The 23,463-nt window shown below is 44.0% G+C and overlaps 1 protein-coding gene across 3 annotated transcripts; it reads right to left on the reverse strand.

Moving 5' to 3' along the window:
- Window positions 1–1,069: 1,069 nt before the first annotated feature.
- Window positions 1,070–21,661, reverse strand: CSRP3 (cysteine and glycine rich protein 3). Of its 3 annotated transcripts, XM_017948559.3 has the most exons (7): window positions 21,554–21,607; window positions 19,172–19,246; window positions 11,606–11,745; window positions 7,448–7,616; window positions 4,921–5,053; window positions 3,656–3,749; window positions 1,070–1,418 (listed from the first exon to the last, which is right to left on the reverse strand). In XM_017948559.3, the coding sequence occupies exons 3-7, from the start codon at window positions 11,715–11,717 to the stop codon at window positions 1,342–1,344; spliced, it is 585 nt and encodes a 194-aa protein (XP_017804048.1). In that variant the 5' UTR covers window positions 11,718–11,745; window positions 19,172–19,246; window positions 21,554–21,607; the 3' UTR covers window positions 1,070–1,341. The 3 variants fall into 3 exon arrangements, with proteins under 3 accessions (XP_017804048.1, XP_003910187.1, XP_009184702.1); XM_003910138.2 differs by lacking the exon at window positions 19,172–19,246 and having other exon boundaries at window positions 21,554–21,661; XM_009186438.4 differs by lacking the exons at window positions 19,172–19,246; window positions 21,554–21,607 and adding an exon at window positions 12,846–13,007.
- Window positions 21,662–23,463: the final 1,802 nt, after the last annotated feature.

A 23,463-nucleotide genomic window follows, 5' to 3' on the forward strand; every position in this document is an offset into this window, starting at 1 on the left:
GGCAACCCTAACAGACTATTACACATCCTAAAAAGAGGGATGGAGGGGATGTATTCTAGAAACATTTGGAGTCAGAATCCAGGAGGCTTGAGAAGTGAGGCAAGGTGGGGTGAGAAAGGGAGCAAAGCTAAGGATGGCTAAAGTTTTTAGCTTCAGATTTCCTGGGTAGATGGACGGTGGGGCAAGTCACTGTGAAATGCAGCAGAGGAGGAGGAGGTTGCATTGTCCTGTGGTCACTTCTCAAATGTATCTTACCCCTCAGCAAACCTGGAAATCCCAAGCATAGTGCCAAGATCGTATACTGTTTTAAAGCTCATGTAGGGCCTTGTCCAAGACACTACATAAACAGCACTGAATAAATGCTCATTTCAAAGAAAGCCTTTCCCAGGGGACTTGGAGCGTGGAAAAACTCACGGTTTAGCCAAGTATTTTATAGTTCTTATCACTAGATTTTCACTTGCTTTCATGTATTCCAAATAATTCTGAATTGCACAGTGCTGGGAGAAGTGCTGTGGTTGTTAAAAGCAGAAGCCCAAGAAGTGCTTGAGCCGCTGAAACTTGCTGAACAGGCAGAGAAAGACATTTCTAATTGGCTGCATTTCATTTGCGAGGCTGGCAATTTGACGTAGAAGTCTTAAGAAAATTGCTAAACCCCAGGGAATTGTCCTAGAATAAAAGAAAATCATCCTCATGTCATTTATAATACAGAGGCAAATGCCATGCTTTGTTGTCATTTCAGAGTTTTCACAAGATGTGTAACATTACAAAGCCCACGATAGGACAAAAGGATCAACTCTTCAGCAATTTTATTAGTTTTGATTTTCCTTTTAGATTTTGCTATCATGTTCTCTATTTTCTCCCAGACCCCCTGTTTTCTTCTCCATTAGCAGTAACTAGAAAGACACTTGGCTGACAGATTCTGAAAGACTGCTTTCCTTTGCCCATTGTTTCTTCCTTCTCACTCCTTTCTCAGTTGACATTCAAATTTATTACATTCTCTGCAGCTCGTGTTTTGAACTAGCTTTATGTTTTTTGAAAACTTCTATCTCAAATAAAATATCCAGAGCCATACAAGATAGCACTAAAACATTTATTTATTGCCTCTCCCATTCCAAGCATTATAAATAATAAAGCATTTGTTATAGATTAAACTTCACATAATTTTCTTCCAAAGTCCTCTTCTAACATTCAGTAAAGGCCATGATCACTTCTGAGGAGAAACAAATAATGTACAACTAATAATGTACAAGGAGAGGCTATTTGGGGAAAGGTATCCATCTGTGCAGGATTACTTGGCAAGTGTTTTAGGCTCGCAAAAAATCTGAGAAATGTCGCACCTCTTCATTCTTTCTTTTCCACTTGGTGTGTAAGGCCTCCAAACCCAATACCCGTGGGGCCAAAATTTTTGGCATAGCAAACTGTGAATGAGAAGAGGATAAAGGGAGAGACAATGCATTGGTTAGTGCCATTTTTTTCAGGGTCTTCTGTCTGGGCACAGTCCTCTAAGTATTAGAGACATCCTTTTGATAGATTTATGCATAAGTTGGCTGGGCGTGGTGGCTCACACCTGTAATCTCAGCTTTTTGGGAGGCCGAGGCAGGCAGATCACCTGAGGTCAGGAATTTGAGACCAGCCTGACCAACATACAGAAATCCTGTCTCTACTAAAAATACAGAAAATTAGCTGGGCATGGTGGCGTGTACTTGTGATCCCAGCTACTGGGGAGGCTGAGGCAGGAGAATCGCTTGAGCCCGGGAGGCTGAAGTTGCAGTGAGCCAAGATCTCACCACTGCACTCCAGCCTGGATGACAGAGCAAGACTCTGTCTCAAAAATAAAAATAATAATAAAAAAAGATGTATGCATGAGTTAACTTTTTAAAATAAATGGAACAATACTTATCTTAGATCTGTTAATAAAAATTGTTTACACTTCTTGCCACTTTACTAAATGTGTTTGCAGATATTTTCTCATTTGAGTCAGCAACCTCTGGATTGCCTGCCCAGCCTCGTCCCCTGTTGCCTCCCACCTCTGCCTCCCTTCCTACATTCCAGGCACGCAGAACCACTTGCAGTTCCTGAATGAACCATGATGTCCCAGCTTAAGTGTCTTTGTAATCAATGATCCCTCTTCCTGGAATGCCCCCTCCCAAACCCACATTCACCCATCAAGCCTCAGAGGAAGAGGAAGCAAGTCTTGTGAGAAGCTTTCTCCATTACCCCAAGCTGGTTCCTTTCCTCTTTTTAGGTGACTGCATTGTGAATGTTTCTCTACTATAGCTTTTTTTTTTTTTCACTTTGAAATGCAATTATTCATTTACATGTTAATTTCACTACTGACTTCAGCAATATTTTAGGGTATTATGAGCAATGAAGGCTGAGGACCCCCTATGTCTTCTACTGCCAGGAGACGGCAACCATCTGTCAGATAGTGGGCTAGTTCCCATCCTGTGTCATCACAGGAAAAGCTTTGGCAGCTGATATGGTTTGGCTGTGTCCCCACCCAAATCTTATGTTGAATTGTAGCTCCCATAATCTCCACATGTTGTGGGAGGGACCCAGTGGGAGATAATTGAATCATGGGGGCGTGTTGTTCTTGTGATAGTAAGTCTCAAGAGATCTGATGGTTTTATAAAGGGCAGTTCTCCTGCACTTACTCTCTTGCCTGCCGCTGTATAAGATGTGACTTTGCTTCTCCTTTGACTTCTGCCATGATTGTGAGGCCTCCCCAGCCATGTGGAACTGTGAGTCCATTAAACCTCTTTTTCTTTATAAATTGCCCAGTCTTGAGTATGTCTTTATTAGCAGCATGAGAACAGACTAATACAGCAATCTACAGTTTTGACTTATAAAGTCTTCCCTCTTAACTCCCTTTCCACTGCTCCTCTCACTTCATTCCAACATACTCCTTTGGAGATTCTGGAGACACCATCATTAAGTGATGAAACTCCACTGAGCAACAGAATAGGCCTAGGCTCAGGGGTGGAGGACACCTTGCCTTGGCCCTAGTGCATCCCTTCTTTTGATAGTATCAAGAAGGAGCTAAGCCTCTCCTGTTTCTCCACAACACCAACAGATTATGGAGGCAGCGAGAGGCAGAGCCGCAAGGACCAGGAGGAAAACCAGATCTGTCCCTATGATCACTAAGTAATGTGCAACATCAACAACAGAACTGTTAGTGGGGTTAGGCAGGAGGGAGATAGATATGTCGTGATAAACTCCAGGGAGGCCAAACTGAGTTCACCCTCCTTCAGTCACCCCCTCTGCCACTCAGGTGAACAGAAAGATGGTGTTTCAATTTTTGGAAGGGGGTGTGGTGTTAGTTGTCCTGGCCTGAGGCCTCTTCCAAGACCAGAAGCAGGGCACTGTTTCCTCCTCTTCCTCACTCCCCCAGGTGCCTAACTTCGCCAACCACTGAGCGTCTGAAAGCATCTGGTCTCTGCCAGGTTCTCCAATGGAGAGGACCAGAGCTGGGTCAGGTGGGAGATTCCCTCCCCTTAGATGGTTTTGCTCCCCATTCTGAGAACCCAACGCTGCCCAGGCTGAGCAGCCATACCTTCTGAAAGACACAGGAAGACCTCCAGGCGTGAAATAATTTCCCCTCCCAAAGGCCCTTTTAGGGAAAACATATTTCAAGAAAGTCTCCAGAATCACTCACCTTTGCAATAAAGTTCCCCATCTTTGTCAGTGACATTTGTGGACTCCAGACTCTTCCCACAGATGGCACAGCGGAAACAGGTCTTATGCCAAGGCTGAGGGGCACAGAAAAGTTGCATATTTAGTGAGGTAGGCAACACATTCTGTTTCCATTTCAAGTCCCTGACTAGCAGCATCCAGAGGAGTGACACATCTTAACCATTTGCTTACCTAATGGGCCCCCATAATTTCTCCAGGGGTTTGGAGAAAATGAGATGCTGTGGCCTTAGCCAGCACTTCTCAGAAGCCTGTAAATGGATTTGTCATGGTGATTTGCATATGTTTTCCTTCAGAATAGACTAAACAGAAAAGGGCTTCCTCAGGCCAAAAAGATCCAAGGAACGGAACTGGTCAGAGAAGGACTTGGGCGGGGGCACTCGGTGATGTTTATGTTGGATATAAAGTTAAAGAAGGAAAAAAATAAATCAGGCAATTGTCCAGGGAATTCAACCTTGTTTTAACCCTCTGGTTTAATTCCTCTGTGTAATTCTGATGGCAGAGTTGCATAATTTAGATGTTCTAGATCTCCATCCTCCTGCACATCTGCATGTCTACCAGGTACAGCCCAGGGCTTCTCCTATGTCTTCAAATGGCCAGTCTTAGGGTGGAGACTCCCCTTGTGTTTGAAGTTAGATGCTCTCCACGGCCCTTCCTCCCACCATGTGGTATAAACAGAATTTTTCTCTTTCCTTGGGTCTGACTCCTTTGGTGAGTACCCAGGCTTTGGGCCTGAAACTGGAACTTGCAGAGCACGTATGCATGAGTGTCTCAGACATCTGATGACTTTCCTGAGAGCCAGGAGGTTTGTAAGTGAGGATGCTTCTCACTGCTGTGAGGTGTCTGCTATATCCATTGGTTGTGATGGCAGCAACAGGTTGAGTTAGGCAGTGGTGGGTGGGTCTGGGGATGACATCTTTTGCGGGGATTATTGACACTGGACGGTAGGGGGGCTTTTGCTTTGTATCCCAGAACTTTCAGTTAGGTGCCTTCCATCTAGTAGAATAATGCTTGCTACATCAAACTGTACCAGTTCCAGCTTTCAAGGGGCAATGCTAGATGACAGATAGCCCCAGCCAGGGAAAGTGGCTGAGGATGAGTGGTTTGTAAAGTGGTTATGGGAGCTAGAGAGAATGACAGCTGCTTGCAGTTCCCAAGTTTTCTCTCATTCCTCCTGAATGGCCTGGTGGAGATAAGCAAATTCTGTCTGGCTCGTACAGAAGCTCTTACCTTGCCACCTCCCATAACCTTCTCAGCAGCATAGACTGACTTGCCACATCGAGGGCACTTCTCGGATTCTCCAAACTTCGCAGTGAACTTGGAAGGGTTGCTGGTGGTAGCTGAGCGTGCCGGCTTTGGGGACCTGTTGGAAATAGACAAATGTAATGTAGATTTCCCTTGGCAAACAGTACAAGAGCTGTGTGGCCTGGAGTAAGTGACCTCACTTCTCTGTGCCTTGGACTCCTCATCTGGAAAATGGGGATAATTGTGGTGTCTTCCTCACAGCGTTGTTGAGACGGTTAAATGAGGTGACATGCGTAAAGCACTTTGAACAGTGCTGGCCTGGCATGCAGTAAGGGCTAATAAATGTTAGCTAAGGCCGGGCACAGTGGCTCACACCTGTAATCCCAGCACTTTGGGAGGCCGAGGGGGACAGATCACGAGGTCAGGAGATTGAGACCATCCTGGCTAACATGTTGAAACCCCATCTCTACTAAAAACATGAAAAGTTAGCCGGGCGTGGTGGTGGGCACCTGTAGTCCCAGCTACTCAGGAGGCTGGGGCAGGAGAATGGCGTGAACCCGGGAGGTGGAGCTTGCAGTGAGCCAAGATCACGCCACTGCACTGCAGCCTCGGTGACAGAGCGAGACTCCGTCTCAAAAAAAAAAAAAAAGTTAGCTAAAATGGGTTTAGAGCTTAGAGCTTTCCTTTTTGTTGTAAAGCACTTGGCAAATGTCCTAGTTATGTTAGCTTGTGTTATTGTTGTTGTTGTGTTGTTATTACTACTATGCTTATGTTTTTCTGGACCATTTGCAAGGCCACTTGCTTCCTTTCTAAAGAGAGTTGTGAAAATTACAGAGCAAGACAGGATCTTGACAGTGGGTGCTAATCAGTTCCTGAAGAACCACAGTCCATGAGCTGATGCACTCCTTATCATAAGCGAGGCTGTCGTCCTGCCTCCAAGGGTCACCTGTCCCAGGAGAACAATGTCCCAAATAGAGGCCTAATAATAGCCTCTCATGTGTTCGTATCTTTTGGTGTTTGCTTGTATATTATATCAATTGAGCTGTACCACAACCCTATAAAGTAGGCAGGGTTGGTTGGAGGAGATTGAGGATCAGAGGGTGACTGCCCAAGGCCAGGCAGCTCATGACTGATGGAACTAGCAGGAAATCCTAGGTCTTCAGACCTTGTTACTCTTTGCGCAGCATCACTAGGAAGCCCTAATATTGAAAAGTGAACTTCAGTTAAGGCGAGGCAGAGAATGCAGTTGGTATCATATTTTCTTCCTTAACAAGAGTCTCGGCCGGGCGCGGTGGCTCAAGCCTGTAATCCCAGCACTTTGGGAGGCCGAGACGGGCGGATCACGAGGTCAGGAGATCGAGACCATCCTGGCGAACACGGTGAAACCCCGTCTCTACTAAAAAATACAAAAAACTAGCCGGGCGAGGTGGCGGGCGCCTGTGGTCCCAGCTACTCGGGAGGCTGAGGCAGGAGAATGGCGTAAGCCCGGGAGGCGGAGCTTGCAGTGAGCCGAGATTGTGCCACTGCACTCCAGCCTGGGCGACAGAGCGAGACTCCGTCTCAAAAAAAAAAAAAAAAAAAGAGTCTCCATTTGAGATTGAGTAATAAGAAAAATTAACAAAAGAAGCCTTCTCTCTATGATGACTAATCACACATCTCTCCACTTTTCCAGGCCCTCCTGTGGCTTCCTGTCTTTTGAAGGGATCAGCTGATTCCTCAGACGGCCTAAGTGCTCTCTGGGGGAGGCCCTCCATGGGACACTTCCTTGGTTGGGCTGGGCCTTTCTGGTCAATCCCAGTGCAGAGCAGAGCCTGGAGGTCAGCTGGCCAGACGGTATTGTCAGGCCAGTGGCCATCAAAATTTCCTCAATTCTGGGCTGGAGGTCAGTGTGATTATCAAGAAAGTGGACCCAGGGGACCAGACTGGTGGATGGAGGTGACCAGAGTGATGCCCCAGCTTCCCTAGGATAATGTGGTGGGAACTCTAGCACTGTACTGGCAACAGGCAGCCAGGGAACCAATCATGATTGATTGTTTACTCTGAGGCACAGCCCATCCCTGCAGACACACTCCTCCTGCCATGTGGGCATTTGTCATCTTACAATCCAAGGGAAGAAATCTTTTCGTGACAGGCACACAAAGAATGGCCATTGCTTCCCTGCCATATTTATATGATTTACACAGAAACTCTCAAAGGGGAAGAAAGGAGACTCCATGCAGTTTTGCAAAGGTCAAACAATGGAACATCTGTACATCCTGGGTTTTCTCTTGACATGCAAACCAAGAGCCATGGTGTAAAAGTAATTGCCCTTTAGAAAGGCAGATAATTTAAAGAGAATCTTTGGAGAGATGACACATTATTCGAACTTGGTCAGACTGAGTATTCCTATTGTTGGCAAGTCAACAATAGAGTCCATTCTCCCACTTCCAGAAAACGTTGCTATGGGAACGAAATGAACTGTCCTGATAATTGGAGACTTTAACAGGCAAGGGGGAGCAGGGCAGTAACTCACTGTTGGAACTGCAGGCCGAGATGCTCGCCCGTGTCCGTGCTGAGACAGCCAGCGCCTTGTCCATACCCGATCCCTTTGGGGCCATATCTGCGCCCATAGCACACTTTACAGTAGATCTCCGACTCATGAGCCGCGACTGTCGTGCTGTCAAGAGCCTTCCTGCAGGCCACTGCCAGGAAAAGGAAGGGTCATGGGATTGGAGTTGAAATCCTTCTCCCCTTCCTTGCACTCCCAATGCCATGCTCGGGGCCACAGACCCAGCACGAGGGGCCCCTGAGCCAAGAATACAATGTTGATTCCGACTGGAGCATCTGTCCTGAGTTGTACACTCCAAGACAGTCCCAATCTCACAGATGACGAAATTGGGTTCAACGGTTCCCAGCTGGAAAAGGGTGGAAGCTAGCATTAGAACGAGATATATAGTCTCAGACCTGCTAAGGACTGCATCCCTGAACCTTCCTAAATGACATCAGGGAAGTGTGTGTGTGTGTGTGTGTGTGTGTGTGCGCGTGCACGCGTGTTGGCAGTGGGTAGGTTAAGGTAGGAGAGAAACTTATTTTTTTCTTAATCATAAAAGAATCGGGATTGAGCATTTTCTATACTTACCATGGCCTTTGAAGGACACTGTGATATTCAAGCAGACAATTGCCATTGAGGCTAATTTTGGTCAAATTCTGGAAGCAGAGGAGGTGGGGAAGGGGATAGACTTGCCTTGTTAACTCCTTAGGCTTCTATTGGCTCAAGCTCCTGGTTACTGTATGTTACCTAATGTAAAGTATCCTCAAATATAAGGCAATCACGCCCTCATTTTTCCAAAGAGAGGATTTATAGAAAGATTTATTTTGCAAATTTAAAAAGAAACTTTTAAAAATATAAATAAAAATGTCAAATATCTACTTATAATTTTAATTTAGTAATATAAATCAACAATATATTGATTTGGAAATGTTACTTTTTTCTAATCTCACATAAATTTGGGGAATAATTGTCTTCAGTTCTGTCTTTGCATTTTCAACATCAGCATCTCCCTCACCACCAGAATCATTTCTGGGGGCAGCTGGCCCAGCTTTTCTGAGCAGCTCACCTTCACTTCTGTCCGTACATTTTAAGAGGCAGCCCTGTTTTATACCTGAGTAGGAGGTTGTCACCTAGAAATTGCATCTCAACAAGAAGGACCTATTAGCATAGCATTAGGGCAGATTTTTAAAAAGATATAGGATTTCCACCATGTAATGACTTGCTGTATTGCTTTGCAACAATGATTCTTAAAGGTTGTTTATAGTGATGCTCAGTGCTTATAATAGTGAGATAATATCCCAGGAATAATAATATGCAGCATTAAATGTATTTGCCTTTAAAAAAAAAAAACCAGTTCCATCAAATGATCCCTATAAGCAATCCAGCATTGAATGAGGTTATTTCAGGCTAATATCCCTTCTTCAAATGATATTTTCTTTAAAAAAAAATAAAGTAATTGAATATGGGAGTGGAGGAAGAAGATAAGGTTGTAGATGAGGTAGGATTAGCCAGGGGCTGATGAGTGTGGGGTAAGGGAGTTTATTCTGGTACTTTATTAGACTATTCTGTCAACATTGTAAGTGTTAAAAAATCTGTACCAAAAAAAGTTTAAATCAGCAAATAAAATAATTGGAAGAATGTCTTACAGCAGGAGAGACTTTATAAGGCTTTAAACACAAGGCATATCTTTTTTATGAAGATGAATTTGCGGGAGAATGTCTTATATTGAGACATAGAAGGCATATACTTGTCTCTACCCTTCTTGTTACTGTCAGTTACCATCCTCCACAATAACTGCTTACATATTTGCTGATGGTCTAGACTCTGAGTTCCTTGAGGGCAAGCCTGTTTTGTCTTAATATTCCCAGAATTTAGCACAAGGTCTGGGCCAGAGTTAGTCCTCTGTAAACATTTATTGAGTACATGAATGAATGAATGAATGAATGAATGCATGTGTCAGTGTAAATCAGTGAGTTGTTCACAATTATACAATAGTAAGTTACAGAGCCACAGCTTACCTCAGCTCTTTTGACTCCTAGTCCAGTGCTCATTCCCATCACTCCAAGACTGCCTATACCCTACCGTGCCCTGGCCAATTCTGTAGCCACTCCCTGGCTTCTGATGAGCTTTTGTGAACAGACAAAGGAGAACCATGCTGTCCAATGCTGTGGCCACAGCCACATGCTGTGCTATAAGCACAAAATGCACATCAGATTTCGAACACTTAGTACAAATGCAAAAATCATGTAAAATATCCCACTGATCATTTGTATATTGAAGTATACATTGAAAGTGCAATGTTTTGGATATATTGAGTAAAATAAAATGTTTTAAGCTTAATTTCGTCTGTTTATTTGTACTATTTTTAAACTATGGTTACTAGAACATTGAAATTTACATATGTTGCTTGCACTATATTTATTTCTTTTGGACAGCAAACTCACTTTCTAGATTTCATAATTAGTCTAGAGATTTAATTGTGAAGATTTATCTAGAAGTCAGGGGAACACTGGCCTGGGCACAATGTAAGGTAGACCCTGCGTCTCTGAACACCATTTCCAGCAGCTGCAGAGTTGCCTGCAGACAGGCGATTATCTTGTGGTAATAAAATAGAAAAGTGTGCTCCTCTCTGGGGCTCTTCTATCCATCATTCCTGAACTGTATGCTGCTCCAATCCTCATCCCATCAACGAGTTCTCAGGAAATATGAAAGGGTTAAAAGGGATGTACCAAAAAAATGCTCAAATCTCTTCTACTATGACTCCTTTGAATAAAGCATCTTCCTGCTACCTGGGAAAGACAAGACACCCCCTACTATGGAAAGCTTCCCTACAATTTCCTGTTCCCACTCAGTTACCAAAGTTGATCAAAGGAGAATACAGGCCTAGAAGGCTGGATTTCCAGATCAAGACCCCCCAGTTTTCTCCTTGTAACAACCTGTGCAGTAGGTATAATCATCTTTGCTTTACAAATGGAGAAATTGAGGCTCACCATGGTGAAATGACCTGCCCAAAATCTCAGTGAGTACGTGGCAGAGTCCAGACTCAAACCTGAGTCCCTTTTACTCTAATTCTAGAATTCTTTCTAATATTCCTAATCCTATTTTTTAAAGAATGCTAGCTCTCTTCGGACAAAAGCTCCAACAGATGGAGTCCAGCCCTTGGAGTTCTTTTTAATTGCATGGATGCCTTGCAGCTACCGGGCTGAAGCTTGGGGGTGCTGGTGTGGCAGTGGGGACTATTTGGGGAGGGGGCTTGGCAAATATCCAGCAGAGCTAGCCCTTAAGCCAGACCTCCTGGAGGGAAGCAGAGAAGGTAAGTGGCCATTTCAAAACCAAGGCCAATTTTGTCCCAAACAGGACTAGGTGCCAGGAAACAGTGTAGAATGCAGTCACGTCAAAGAGCACTGGACGTGGAGTCTAAAGGCAGAGGTGCATGTATAAGGCTCTACCGCAGATGCATATGACCTGGGCTTAGATGTGAGAAATGACTTGTGCAAAGTCACATGAGTCAGGCCAGACTCCCAGAGGACCACAAGGTCTCAAGGTTCTCCCCATTTTTGACATTTGTGAGTCAGTTGTCTAGCGGGTAATGGTCAGGATTCTTTTCATGTAGTTACTGGTGCCCAGGCCCTGAAATGCTTCCCTCTCTGACTCTTACATACAGAGTTGGCATGTGTTGCCCCCCTGCCTGACATAGGTTCTCTCTCAGGCAAGACCAGTCACAGCCGGCTTCAGTCACAGCTGACCAGAAGGGGCAACATAGACAGCCAAATCCATCCTGGCTCTAGATAAGTGCTGACTTCCTTTCTCTGCCAAGTCACATGTTGTCAATGTCGCCATGGGGTCAAAGTTTTCCCTACAGAGAGCAGTGACAGGCTAGTTTGTTCTGACTTTGGGCTACGGGAAAATGAATGGCCTCTGGGCTGGGCAAGTAGTCGAAGCAAGGGTGTTCAGGAGAGCACCATCTTTTCTTGGTGGGGCCCAAGAGTTAAATTTCTAACCAGTTCCAAGGTGATGCTGATGCTGCTGGTCCCGGGACCACACTGTGAGAACTACTCACATACAGTGTTTGTGATTCAATGTGAACTTTGTGATGCTGTCCGGATGCTGAGGGGCCCCCAGGATGTCCACCCAACTCACTGCAGTGGAAACACGTCTTGTGGAAACTCCTTCCATTGCACTGGATTTCTTCTGCATGGTAGACAGTCTTTTCACAGGCTCCACATTTTGCGCCTCCGCCCCAGTTTGGCATCTTGAAGACTATCTGGTCAAGGTCAAGTCTAAGGGGACATAAAGCAAATACCCTACATTGAAGTGGCCCCAGGAGTGAACCAATCTCTAATAGTGCAGTGGTCTGAAGACCAGGATCCAGCCCAATTTTTTTTTAGTGTTTCATTTATTCATTCATTTAGCAAACAGCTACTGTGTACTAGTCATTCAATAAGCTCAGACACTTAAATGGCTTTGGGTAATCACTTTACTACTTGGGAACTCAGTTTCTTCTCCTGTTAAATTTCAATAACATCTATTCCTATGTATTTCACAGGGCTCTTGGAAGGAATGAATAGGCTGATTTCATGCACATAAAAGTATATACAAATATTGTTTGGTTTTTTTTTCATCTCAAGTTTAAAAAATTATCCCATCAGAACTGGGAATCATCTATGAAGATGGTATTTTCTTGTCTAGCTAAGAGCTTTTCAAATCACCTTAGACCTTGCTAAATACAGATTCTGGTTTGGTAGATCTGGGGAGAGGCAGGAAATTCTGCATTTCTAACAGACTCTAGGCAATATTCATGCTACTGGCAGTGGACTACATTTTGGGTGTCAAATTCTTAGCCTATCTTGCTGAGAGAAAGGTATATTAATAATATATAAAACCTCCTATTCAGAGTTATTCCTCATATCCATACATTCCTTTTTAAGAATATAATCGCCTAGGCTCGCAGTGCCTCACGCCTATAATCCCAGCACTTTGGGAGACCAAGGCAGGCGGATCACCTAAGGTCAGGAGTTCCAGACCAGCCTCAACATGGAGAAACCCCATCTCTACTAAAAATACAAAATTAGCCGGGCGTGGTGGTACATGCCTGTAATCCCAGCTACTCGGGAGGCTAAGACAGGAGAATTGCTTGAACCTGGGAGGCGGAGGTTGCAGTCAGCCAAGATGGCGCATTGCACTCCAGCCTGGGCAACAAGAGTGAAACTCTGTCTTAAAAAAAAAAAAAAAAAAGAATATAATTGCCCAGGCTATAAGATACATTGGCACTACACTAGGTCAGTAGTTGGAAACCTGCTTTCTGCTTTCAGGGGTACCCTCCACCTGCTGAGCATATCAGGATGAACTATATAGCTTAACTTTATACCTGTTTTCTCACCTATACAGTTATTCCTTTCCTTGCTGCTTCAGTGTCCTTTAGAAAATCAAATGGCATGATGTGCAGGAAGGTCCCACAGAGTTCACAGTGCTCAACAGGAGCAAGACCATGGTGCTGACCTGTCCTCTTGCATTCTTGGAGACATTCAGCTATAAGGAGCTGCTGATAGCCACAGCCGCAGGACTGTCATTGTCTCCTCACCGCAGAATTACATTGAAGAGATATTAACCAAAGAAAACTATTTAAAAAAATAATTGTCCTCTGTATTTTTAGTAGAGATGGGGTTTCGCCATGTTGGCCAGGCTGGTCTCAAACTCGTGACCTCAAGTAATCCACCCGCCTCGGCCTTCCAAAGGGCTGGAATTATAGGCGTGAGCCACCGTGCCCAGCCTAAACAAAAATTTTTAGCCAGGTGTGCTGGTGTGCACCTGTAATCCCAGCTGCTCGAGAGGCTGAGGCAAGAGAATCGCTTGAACCCAGGAGGTGGAGGTTGCAGGGAGCCGAGATTGTGCCACTGTACTCCAGCCTGGGCAACAGAGCGAGACTCCATCTCAAAAAATAAATATATAAAATAGTAATAATAATTGTCCTCATCTGCACATGTTTTTAGTATGAATCCAAGTTTTCAGTTTCCTCAAAGCAGAACTAAAATAAGTCATTGATGTTAAATGAAATTTCTGAAATTCAGCTGCCCAGGGGAGCTGAATTTTCACTGGAATCCTCTGGTTTCTAAGAAGCCTGGTGTGTCAAGTCACGGAGCACTATCTAGCCATTCTGAGTGGCTGCTTCTGACCTTCACTTTCCCTTCTGGGAAGCCAGTCACCTTCTTATAATAGTTGGCGATTAACACTAAGCCCTCCTGGGTCAACTGGTCCGGATTGTATCTCACAGTCTCATAACAAAGGCAGTTTTTTGCTAAGAAACAGAAAGTAAATAGCAAACAGACCGCTGAACCTGATACTAGGTCTAGAAGGAATGCTTCTGTCTAAATATTCCCCCAAAGAGCTTTTCCTGCTTAGAAAAACTGTGAGGTTAGCCAGGAACATCCTATCCTTCCTCTCACAGAAGTAGGATCTTCTGCTAATTCAGTAAAATTTTAGAAAAGAACTTTAAAAAAGGAAACATTGTGCTGGGCATGGTGGCTCACGCTTATAATCCCAGGACTTTGGGAGGCCAAGGCAGGAGGATCACTAGCCCAGGAGTTTGAGACCAGCCTGGGCAACATAGTGAGGCCCCTGTCTCTTCTCCCCCAAAAAATTACCCTGGTGTGGTGGCATGGTCCTATAATCAATCCTAGCTACTCAGGAGGTTGAGGCAGGAGAATTGCTTGAGCGCAGGAGTTCCAGGCTTCAGCGAGCTATGATCACACCACTCTACTTCAGCCTAAGTGACAGAGTGAGGCCCTGCCTCTAAAATAAATAAATAAGAATTTCTTTAAAAATGGAAGCATGTAGTTTTTCTGTTTCTATAGTTCAGGTTGTTTAGGAAACTAGAAAGAGTAATGGATTTTGAGTTGAAAGGTTTAGAATTAAAACTCACGTTCATTCGTTCATTCATTCATTCACCCTGCATTTACTACCTGCCTATCATGTGTCAAGCACTGCACTAGGTACTCAGTGACAAAAGGGGGAAAACTTATAAAAATGAGTAGTTTGTGACCCCTGGCATTAAGAAGCCCATGTTGTGTGTGAAAAATAGACAAGATTCAGAATGCTGTGTACCAGAGAAGAGTCTTGTGAGACATGCTACAGAAACTCAAATGAGGGAGTGGCTCCCCACATTTAGACTGGGGATGAAGGCAGTGAACTGTTGGAGGGTCACAGAAGAGATCACATTCAAATGGGGTTTTGAAGGGTGAATAGGAGTTCACCAGATACAGAAAAGTGGGAAGGAATAATGCTAATGAAATCATGCAGAAAAAAGAGCAAGCAGAAAAGCATAGAGGTCTAAATAGCCTCTAAAAGAGCCCAGATTTGTTTATTTCGGACTCCATTTAAACTATAGACTTTCAGGGCTGGAATAGATTTTTAAGATTGCCGGACCCTCTCATTTATAACCAAAGTGTATTTCAAAAGTAAGCATTTAGGGATATTTTTCTTAGCCAACTTCTTTTTATACAATCCATTCTTCTCTAATTAAAGGTGATACATTTTCTAGAAAAGAATAGACTCACATAATTTTGCTCATGTTCATTTTGATCCTGAGTTTCAGCGTGATATAAAATAGAGGAGAAATGTAATAAATTTCCTCCAGGAATATGGCAGTGACACTTGTAAAATTAATGATATAGAAATTTTCAATGAAAACAACCTTAGGTCAAATTTCTCATTTCAGATTTGCAGTGGAGATTTCATTGGCATGTCTTGCAAGTGAATAGGAGACAGAGATACCTCTTGGGGGATAAAAATACATATATAACTGGGCGCGCGTGCGTGTGTGTGTGTGTATTCATTGCCTTGGCATACTTTTCAAAATGAGAATAAGATTACAGATAATACATCCTTCACAAACGAATGTATCCTAGCACTGGTTGTGTTTAAGTGATCATAAATATCTGACATACATGTATCATCAGAACTTGAAATTTAAAATAGAAATCTGTAAGTATTCTATTAATGATGCTCAGTTCCATTTCTGAAGACGGGAATGTAACCATGGAGGCTAAACAGAAGATGTCTCACAGGTCAAAAAGCAGAGGATATTTTAAAGTATCCTGAATCCAGGCCAGGCGCGGTGGCTCGCGTCTATAATCCCAAGACTTTGGGAGGCTGAAGCGGGTGGATCACAAGGTCAAGAGATCTAGAACATCCTGGCCAACATGGTGAAACCCCATCTCTACTAAAAATACAAAAATCAGCTGGGCGTGGTGGCACGCACCTGTAGTCCCAGCTTCTCGGGAGGCTGACGCAGGAGAATCACTTGAACCCGGGAGGTGGAAGTTGCAGTGAGCTGAGATTGTGGCACTGCACTCCAGCCTGGTGACAGAGTGAAACTCCGTCAAAAAAAAAAAAAAAAAAAAAAAAAAAAAGGCATTCCAGAGACATGGATTCTAATCTCGACCTTGAACTCAGGTAAAAAATGTTGATAATAGTATCTCCTGGACAGGACCATTGTGAAGGTCATGGGCATATGATGGAATTTAAAGCAGTATTGAGAAGTTATTTTTGCCCACTTCGCTTTAGGTTACTCAAATGGCACCGATGTGCTAATTAAGGCGCTGCGATCTGAAATCCCAGTTAGGTCCTGGCTTATGAACATAACCTTTTCAGCTTCCCACATTGCTTTGGAATTCTTGTGTCCCAACACTGCCCTAGACAGTCCCAGAATGTGAGTTTACCCTGGCCAGGTACCAAGGGATGGGCCATTTGTTTACCAGCGTTGCCTGGTACTGGCAAGGGTCATTGAAGGTGGGATACCAATTATAGGCTTGCCCGTCACTCAGCCCTGTTTGTCACCTGGGTCACAATCTCCATCACGCCACCTGGCATGACTCTCCGGGCCAGTCCCTGAGATGACTATGTTGTCACTGACAAATTGTGGGTCAAGATTGAAATGGTGGACAGTCTGGAATTTGCAAGGATGAGAGAGAATGGACAGCCCTGTGACATCAACTTGGAAGAGGCTGGACTCCAGATTTGGATACTCAGATCCCAGTGAGAGATTACCTTGTGCCCACTTTTAAACTAAGGTTTAACCAATACCATACGAGAGATTTTACTAGGAATATGCTTCAGTGGGGCAGTGGGAGAAGCACTGGATCAGGTGCCAGAGGCTGGAGTTCTAGTTCCATTTTGCCTCTTCGAAGCTGTGTGATCTGGGAAAAACCATTCAATCTCTCTGAACTTCAGTGTCCTCACTAGAATGGGGACAATAGTCCTTTTTATTTCACTATTGCTGGGAGGACCGTATTAGTTCAAGTACTGTCAAATCATTCTGTAAATTGTAGAGTAATATAAAATGTAAGAGTCAATTAGGTTCTGCCACAACCTTAAGTTGTCATTCATCAATCTGAAATTTCAAAGGAATAACTGAGCTGTGTATCTTGGGCACATTATTCCTAATCCAACTATTTCTCCCTTCCTCCCCACCTTCTTCCCTCCCTCCATCCCCCCCCCTTCTTTTCTTCCTTCCTTCCTTCATTCCTTCCTTCCTTCCTTCCTTCCTTCCTGTTTCCTTTCCCTCCCTCCCTTCCTCTCTCCCTCTCTTTCTCTCCCTCTTTTCCTCTTTCTTTCTCCCTTCTTTCCTTCCTTCCTTCCTTCCTTCCTTCCTTCCTTCCTTCCTTTCTCCCCCTCTCTCTCTCTCTCTCTCTCTCTCTTTCTTCTTTCACTACCAATTGCAAAACTGAACAATGATGAGTTAGGGCAAAAGTGGTGGGTACATAAAATGAGCACCCAGGAGGGAACTTTAGGCCATGACTTTGGGCAGAGACCTCAAGCCACAGTGCCACAATGCCACCATTTTCAGCTCAGTGCTGGCTCAGTTGGTCATCCTACTAGATGCTTGATTTCATGCAGTGAGTTAAATTGTCTACACTTGCTGAAGCAAAGATTTTGGATCATAGGAACACATATATGGAATCTAAGTAATATTAATAGTCATTTCTAACTGTGTTATTGAATCTAACATGCCTGGAGCGCTGCCCTTGGGTATCGTTTAATCTTCACAACAACCTTCAAGGTAGGTACTATTATAACATTTACTTTACAGATGAGGAAATGGAGGCTTTGGGAAATTACATTAGTTCAAGTTCTTGGGACTGATATGTGTCACATGAGTAGATTGGAACTTACGTTTCTCTGACTCCAAAACCGTGTTCTTACATTAATATTAGTTACTATTTATCATTTACTATTTGTCAGTTGCTTTACATATATTATATTTTAATACTTACAACAGCTGCCCAGAGCAAATTTTATTTCCATTTTTGTGGATAAGAGAACTGAACAGAGAGCTTAAGTAGCTTTTCTAAGATCACACAGCTAGTAACTAGAAGAGCTGCCATTCAACTCCCAGTTAAGCTGGTTCTGTATCTCATGCTCCTGTTTATAACACTGGAGAGAGGACAAGGGTCAGCACCTCCACTACCTAGACTTCCCAGCTGATGGGAATTGAGATGTGATGGATCCATTGTCTCTCCACGGGACACGGAGGATACTCAAGGGTGGGACTAACAGGGAAACTGAATTCATTCACTGGAATCAATGACTTTCTGAGTTACGGCTGTTCAACATGGAAAGGGCTTCCTTGGAACTGGAGAGTTCTCCCATGCTATCGATTTTCAGCGCAGGTGGGGACGGACATCCAAGTGGCTGCTATACAGTAAAGCCCCTTCAAGGGTCCTTCAAGCCCTGAGACAGATTTAAGGATCTGAAAAGTGACTGAAACCTCACCTTGCAGAAAAGCTGCCCAATGGGGTGCCCTCTCAAACCCTCTCCTTTATTCACTCTTAATTTGGGTAAGAAAGATGACATAGCCATAGTGAAATAGCATGGGCCTTGGAAGAACCAAGCTTAAATTCAGAAACACTAACTGTTGAACGTTGGGCAAGTTGGTCAAATTCTCTGACCCAGTGTCCTCAACGCATGTCCTCATGTAAAGACAATATGAGAAAGCTTGTCTGGGAAGGTTGTTTTCAGGTTAAAGAAGATAATAATGGCTGAGACACTATATAGAATTACTTAATACCTAGCAGGAATTGAATAATTGTAGTTACTTGCATCATGACTGTTATTGTTGTTATTACTCTATCTCCAGTTTTCAAGTCCGTTCTGTTAGAATAAACAACTCACTCCCTGCTTGTTCTCCATGGCTCTTCTAGTTCAGACTGTGAATCAGGTTTGTTTTTCAGCCTTCGGAGTGTGCCATGACCCGGGACAGGTGTGCCCAGGTCAGGGTGAGAGTCGGCCAGCCCCCTTGCATTGTTGGATTGGGTTGGAGGCAGCATGCCCAGCCAGGAGCCCTGTGGCCCAGGGAAGCTCATGCCCTTCAGTTCTCGGTGTAGGACATTCAAGGTCAGTGGCTGCTTCCTCCTGAGCTTCTGAACCCAGATATATGACGTCCTCCAGCCAGAGGCCCTTTTACAGAGCCCAGGAAGCACAGGTTGCTCATTGCCAGCATGGAAATAAATCCAACTGTTGGCTCTCACCCCCTTTTAAACTCAGACATGGTAGACACACATTAAATGAAGGCTGTAGAACATGGGCATCTTACACCTTTTCTGAAATTACATCTGAAGTGTGGCCAACTTTTACTCCCCAAAACTCACTCTTTGTCCTATTTTGACCTCCACAATTTATTTTTAAAGATCACATCATATCCCAGTTTACCTCCTGGCTCTGCCGCTTTCTCAGCCACGTGATGCTGGGCAATTCCTACGCTTTCTTGAACTTGAGTTTCTTCCTCTGAAAAATGAGTTTTGCAGAACTTTTTGTGACCCCTAAGTAAGGCAGTACTTGTTCCACACCTGCCCAGGGCTAGAAACAACCATCAGCTCATGATCAACCCTTTCCCACCGTAAAGCTCAGAAAAGGCTCCATCCTCCATGCCCTTCAAGATCATTACTGTCTCCCTTCCTGCCATTCTTCAATGGGATGAATAACTGCAGTTTTTCACATTTGCAGGCATCATATTTCTCTTTGACCATGAAGCCCAACCCTCTATACAGTATTTATTCACAGATATCTGAACAGCACATTTGTAACTGGAAATCTGCCTGCCTCGGGACTTATATTTCCTGTGTATTATATTCCTAGCTCTGGGTCTTTCCTCTTGTAAAACAAATTAATTATCTTCTAAGTCCTGGTCAGCTTCTTACCCACTCTGACCTCTGGACTTTTATCAGCACGCTTGTACTTAGCAGGAAACCCTCCCAAAACCCATTGGGTTTGGCTGTATGCCTTTTCTCAACGGCCTCACATAATTGTACGGTTATATTAAACTTCACAAAAGTACTTTCCTGTACTTTATCTCATTCAATTCTTACACATTCCTTTGATAGAGATAGCCTATCCTTAATTTTATTGTTCAGAAAATGGAAACTCAGAGAAGTTAAGTGATATTCAGAGCTATAATTTGAACTGGCTCTATAACCAATTATCTTTATTTTCTTCTTGAAGTTCCCAGGATTTCTGAGTTTGTATTCTATCAAGATTCTGTCTCCACTTCCTCCAAGGGGATTTTGGCTATTTGCTGGCTGAATGCTGCTGCGGCTCCCTCTTCCTTCCCTCCTCTCTTCCTCCCTTCTGCCCTCCCTCCTTCTCTCTTTCCTTCCCTCCTTCTCTCCTTCCCTCCCTCTCTTCCTTGCCCCCTGCCCTGTGTCTCTTCTCTCTGATGGATGACATATGTGTCTGGGCTGCAGAGCACCTGTCTGCCTGAACCCCAGGGACTCAGCTACCTCCTGCCCAATAGCCTGGGCTCATTGCCACCGACCACAAACGACCGAGTTGTTCAGAAAGGGACCAAAGCCAAGTTAGAAGACGCCCTCACATTTTCTGGGTTGTAAAGCAGTTCTACATGCATTGTGATGAATTGGATGTACCCAGCATTGAGATTCAATCCCAGATATAAACTGAGGACACAGGCCATCCCCAATTCCCCACTCTTCTTGCTGTTTATGTTCACCCTTCCCTGCATAGAGCTGCCTCTACCTCCCTCCAGCCCTGACATAGGAGATGATCCATACATGCTTATTAAATTACATTGAATTGTATAGCAGAGACAAGGTTCCTCAGACCAGTAACTCAAGTCCTCCTTCTTGGAGGAGTCACCACCTTGGTTAAGGAACAGGGCAGAAATTAGAGGCAGCAGCTTGGAGCTTTCAGCAGCATTTCCACTCAGACCATTGCTTAATACCACTTCTTATTCTCAGTCACACCTATGTCTGTCATTCACTGGGGTATTTTAAAAACTCCTTGACTAAAACCTAGAGGAAACAGTGGGAATCCTGACCACTGGCTGAACTATCCCTGCCATTTAATAGAGCTTTTAATATATTTCAACATAGCAATGTCTTTTTGGGGTCCAGTTTTGATTAATTTCAAATGATTAAAAGCAAATTTGTTGCTGAACATCTTTGGGATACAAAAATCGATTTAAAATCAACAAGCCCAAAATCTCAGTCATTCACCATGACCTTTTGAATAACACAATTCCAGCTAATTTGAGCATGGGAAAGCTGTCTGATATATTGCATCTAGTAAAATCGCTTATCGCTTTGTATCTGTGCAGTACTTTACAGTTAGGAAAAACGTCGCCAATTTATATTGATCCTTGCAGAAGAGGAGACCAAGCCCCGGAGGGCAGGAACCTTCTCAAAGTCTGTCATCCACGAATTATGTGGTGGTTGTAGGACTAGAAGGTCAGCAGACTTTGCATTATTTCCTCCCGCTTTCCAGTTGTTTCAACAACGACGACAGGAAACGTAATTCCACCACATAAGTAATTTTATAATGAGAATAACCCCTTACTCATTTATCTGCCTGTGAGGTCCCTTAAGCCTCCCAAATATTAACCATCCTTGCAGGAATTTTTTACTACCTGCTAGGTCCACACCAGAGTCAAGCACAACTTGAATCTCCTTGCACAGAACCAGACAGGGTGCTGGCGCTTGAGGTGTGAGATGTGCCCTTACTCTATAGGACCCTTTGCAGTCCAAACCAGCCACAGAACCAACCCACCTCCAGCCCGAATGTCTATCTCGCTCCACTCACCTGCCTGTGTGGTTTCCGTTCAGCTCAACTGAGTCTGAGGGGCTCTTGTCCTCTTTAAATATATGAAGGCTGTCACCAGCCTTGGCCTGCTGGGGGAAGGGCAGGAGGGAGGCCGAGGGAGAGGGTGAATGAGACGTGAGTAACACAACTGCTATCAGAGGCTGAAAATAGCCTGTGACCAAAGCCCTGAGTTTTGTCTCCCCCAACCCCCCAGCCAGCTGTGAGCCTCTTGGAGAACCATATCACTTGGGTTCTATTTTCACTGCCAATTGCTTATGGCACCAAGGGATCAATTTATGAAGTGTGTCATTTCTGATCAAGTGGTTGGAACAGGAACAAGAGCTAGGGGTTTAAGACTGAAAATCATTTCTCCAGGCCCCCACCCCACTGACCTTCCTGGAAATCAATGCAAGGTACCTCCAAATGAGTCATGTGCCATATCTGGGAGCCTCTGGAACTCAGAGCCACAGGTCACCACACTCGTGAAGAGAACTCAGAGCTAAAAATAAGGGTGATGGGTGTCTGAAACGATACTTAGATAATCTCTTCAAAGAAGCTTGGGGAAAAAAAGGTTGGCACATCACTTGGAACCTGTCGCTCCATCTATCCTAGGAAACGAAATTTTCTCTAAAAAGTTTTGAGTTACTTTGTTATTGTCTTTTTCTGTTTAAGAATGTGACACAGCAGTGCATATTTATCATCATCACATTATATTTATAACGTCTCGACATGTCTCTGTAGACCCATATTTTCTTTGGAGGTCTAATTTCTCTTTGCCTGGAATTCACACAGTTTAGATTTGATCAAGCACCAGGGACTGATATAAATTATAGCATTGAAAAGCTGACAAGAGGTTCAGAGATGTGAAGACCAATTCTTCATGTTATCGATGAGGAAACTGAGGCACCGAGCACCTTTCACTCGTGTTGACCCGGATGTTGAGGTAAAGTGCATGTAGAACCCAACCTGGAGGTTTATGATCCAGCCCTCACACCCGATATTAGCCCTTCAGTTACCTGCTCACAAAGCAATTGGTTGAATGACAGAATATTTCACTGTCAAGAAGGTGGTGGCAATTTCACAAAGACAGCCGTGGTATAGGCTCCTATGAGATATCCTCGGTCTGTGTTTTCACTGAATGGCATCTTCATCATAGAGACGAGGCAATCATGAGGATCTTAGAAAGTTAAAGCTACAAAGGACTTTAGAAATCATCTAGGATAGTGGCTTTTATTTGTTTGTTTGTTTCTTTGTTTAGAGAAAGGATCTCGTTCTGCCACCTAAGCTAGAGTGCAGTGGCATGATCACAGCTCACTGCAGCCTCCACATCCTGGGCTCAAGCAATCCTCCCGTCTCAGCCTCCCGAGTAGCTGGGACTATAGGCACACACCAGCACTCCTGGGTAATTTTTTTGTAGGGATGTGGTTTCACCATTTTGCCCAGGCTGGTCTCGAACTTTGGGTTCAAGTGATCTGCCTACCTCTCAACGTGCTGAGATTACAGGCTTGAGCCACTGTACCTGGCCAACCAATAGTAGCTTTAAAATTTTTTTGTGTGCGTGTTTGCATTAGAATACTTTTTTCTGTAGATAATCTTAAGAGGAACATCAGTATATAAAGCAGATAAAAGAGGAGCTTCCACTCGTAAGTGGGAGTTGAATAATGAGAACACATGGACACAGAGAGGGGAACATCACACTCCAGGGCCTGTTGTGGGGTGGGGGATGGGTGAGGGGAGGGAACTTAGAGGATGGATCAATCGGTGCAGAAACCACCATGGCACACGTATACTTATGTAACAAACCTGCACACTCTGCACGCGTATCCCGTTTTATTTTTTTAGAAGAAAAAAGGAAAAAATAAAGTTATAATTAAGCATTAAAAAATAAAAGGAGCTTCCTTGCTTGAAAT

This window comes from Papio anubis, chromosome 12 (assembly GCF_008728515.1).
Source record: "Papio anubis isolate 15944 chromosome 12, Panubis1.0, whole genome shotgun sequence".
In the NCBI taxonomy this organism is placed as follows: Eukaryota; Metazoa; Chordata; class Mammalia; order Primates; family Cercopithecidae; genus Papio; species Papio anubis.

What these genes read in the sequence shown, in the direction of transcription:
- CSRP3 (XM_003910138.2), bottom strand. Translation starts at nt 11,717, where the DNA reads ATGCCAAACTGGGGCGGAGGCGCAAAATGTGGAGCCTGTGAAAAGACT. An exon ending in CTCGGCCTGCAGTTCCAACA is followed by an intron (nt 5,054 to 7,447) that starts GTGAGTTACTGC and finishes TATTTCCAACAG; the next exon opens with GTCCCCAAAGCCGGCACGCT. An exon ending in TGGGGAACTTTATTGCAAAG is followed by an intron (nt 1,419 to 3,655) that starts GTGAGTGATTCT and finishes TCTCATTCACAG; the next exon opens with TTTGCTATGCCAAAAATTTT.